The sequence below is a fragment of the Penaeus vannamei genome, chromosome 38 (genome assembly GCF_042767895.1).
Source record: "Penaeus vannamei isolate JL-2024 chromosome 38, ASM4276789v1, whole genome shotgun sequence".
In the NCBI taxonomy this organism is placed as follows: domain Eukaryota; kingdom Metazoa; phylum Arthropoda; class Malacostraca; order Decapoda; family Penaeidae; genus Penaeus; species Penaeus vannamei.
The window spans coordinates 18664447-18665731 of NC_091586.1; the positions used below are offsets into that span (position 1 = coordinate 18664447).

General features: G+C 52.5%; 1 protein-coding gene across 1 annotated transcript; it reads left to right on the forward strand.

Moving 5' to 3' along the window:
• The first annotated feature begins 127 nt into the window (after window positions 1–127).
• LOC113807022 (uncharacterized) lies at window positions 128–655 on the forward strand. The gene has a single exon (XM_070116148.1). The coding sequence runs from the start codon at window positions 128–130 to the stop codon at window positions 653–655; it is 528 nt and encodes a 175-aa protein (XP_069972249.1).
• Window positions 656–1285: the final 630 nt, after the last annotated feature.

A 1285-nucleotide genomic window follows, 5' to 3' on the forward strand; every position in this document is an offset into this window, starting at 1 on the left:
CCACCGAGCCTCTTGATGTATGTCTCTTCACCTGCTGCCGCGTCGGTGCCCTGGTGTATGTCTTCATAGAATAAAAGGAATCTGCGACGTATAGCGTTTCCTTATAGCTTCAAGCTATCTAGGTAATATGGAGATCATGAAACTGATCTCGGAGTTTAATGGCAGTGGCAAGCAGTCGGTAGTGGAATGGTTGGAGAAGTTGGAGCTGGTGTGCAAGCTTCGAGGCATCGCTGACGTAGCCAGCGTGGTCCCACTGCGCCTCACCGATGGAGCTTTTGCCGTGTACCTGCAGCTTTCAAGGTCGGAAAGGAAGACTGCAAGCAAAGTAAAGAAGACGCTGTTGGCCGCGTTCGCTGTGGACTTTTGCGTGGTTTATGAGCAGTTTGTTAACCGGCGGTTGCGAAAAGGAGAGAGCCCTGATGTTTACTTGGCTGAGTTGCGGTGTTTGGCGTCGTTGTTTGGCGGGGTGTCAGGCCAGGCCATGGCTTGTGTTTTCGTGGCTGGGTTGCCAGAAGACGTCTACCAGTTCCTTAGGGCCGGGTCTCGCAGGGAGGCGCTGAAGTTGGACCAGATCCTATCGTGGGCACAGACCGTGTTGAAGGATGACGGCGTCCCTAGCCGGTCCGAGGCATGTTTTGGTGCTGCGCCGAATTGAGAATTAGTTCAGCAGGCGGCGGTTAGTCAAGTCACGTTGTGTTTCGCCAGGCCCGCCGTCGGGCTGGTGTTCGCTCTCGACGACGTGTGAAATGCCACTGTTGTGGGGAATTAGAACATATTGCTTCTGTGTGACCGGAAAACTAGTGCAGAGAGGCGGCGTTTGCGCCATGTCTCCTCTCCCGACAATTGTTGAAGCCAAAAACTCTACCGTGTTGTGGATGTTTGTGGAGAGCAGTGCCGAGTATTAGTGGACACGGGGTGCTTGCAAAGTATCGCTCACATTTCGTGTTGTAAGAAGTGGTGTGCCGTTTCTATGGTCACTGTGAGTGGACGACCATGGTAATGTAACGAAGTGGGTGCTGTGTGAAACTTAGCAGCGGGGCCTGGGCAGACATAATTGTGTACATAACCAATACAGTACCCCTTGAGTATTGGTACATTCTTGGAGGTGTGACAGTTAATGCATTGAGGAATGTGCAGTTTGGTGTGGAGGACAGGACTATAACGATGTGTGTGGCTGCCGATGTAACACTGATAGCGGAGAAGCACGATTTTTGTGCTTCTTTCGACCCTGTAACCAAGTGCTGAACTGCGGCCTGGAAGTGGTCGGATGAGAAGGAGCCGGCTG

Bases quoted from the DNA above. Each gene is read 5' to 3' on its own strand.
- LOC113807022 (XM_070116148.1), top strand. From the start codon at position 128: ATGGAGATCATGAAACTGATCTCGGAGTTTAATGGCAGTGGCAAGCAG.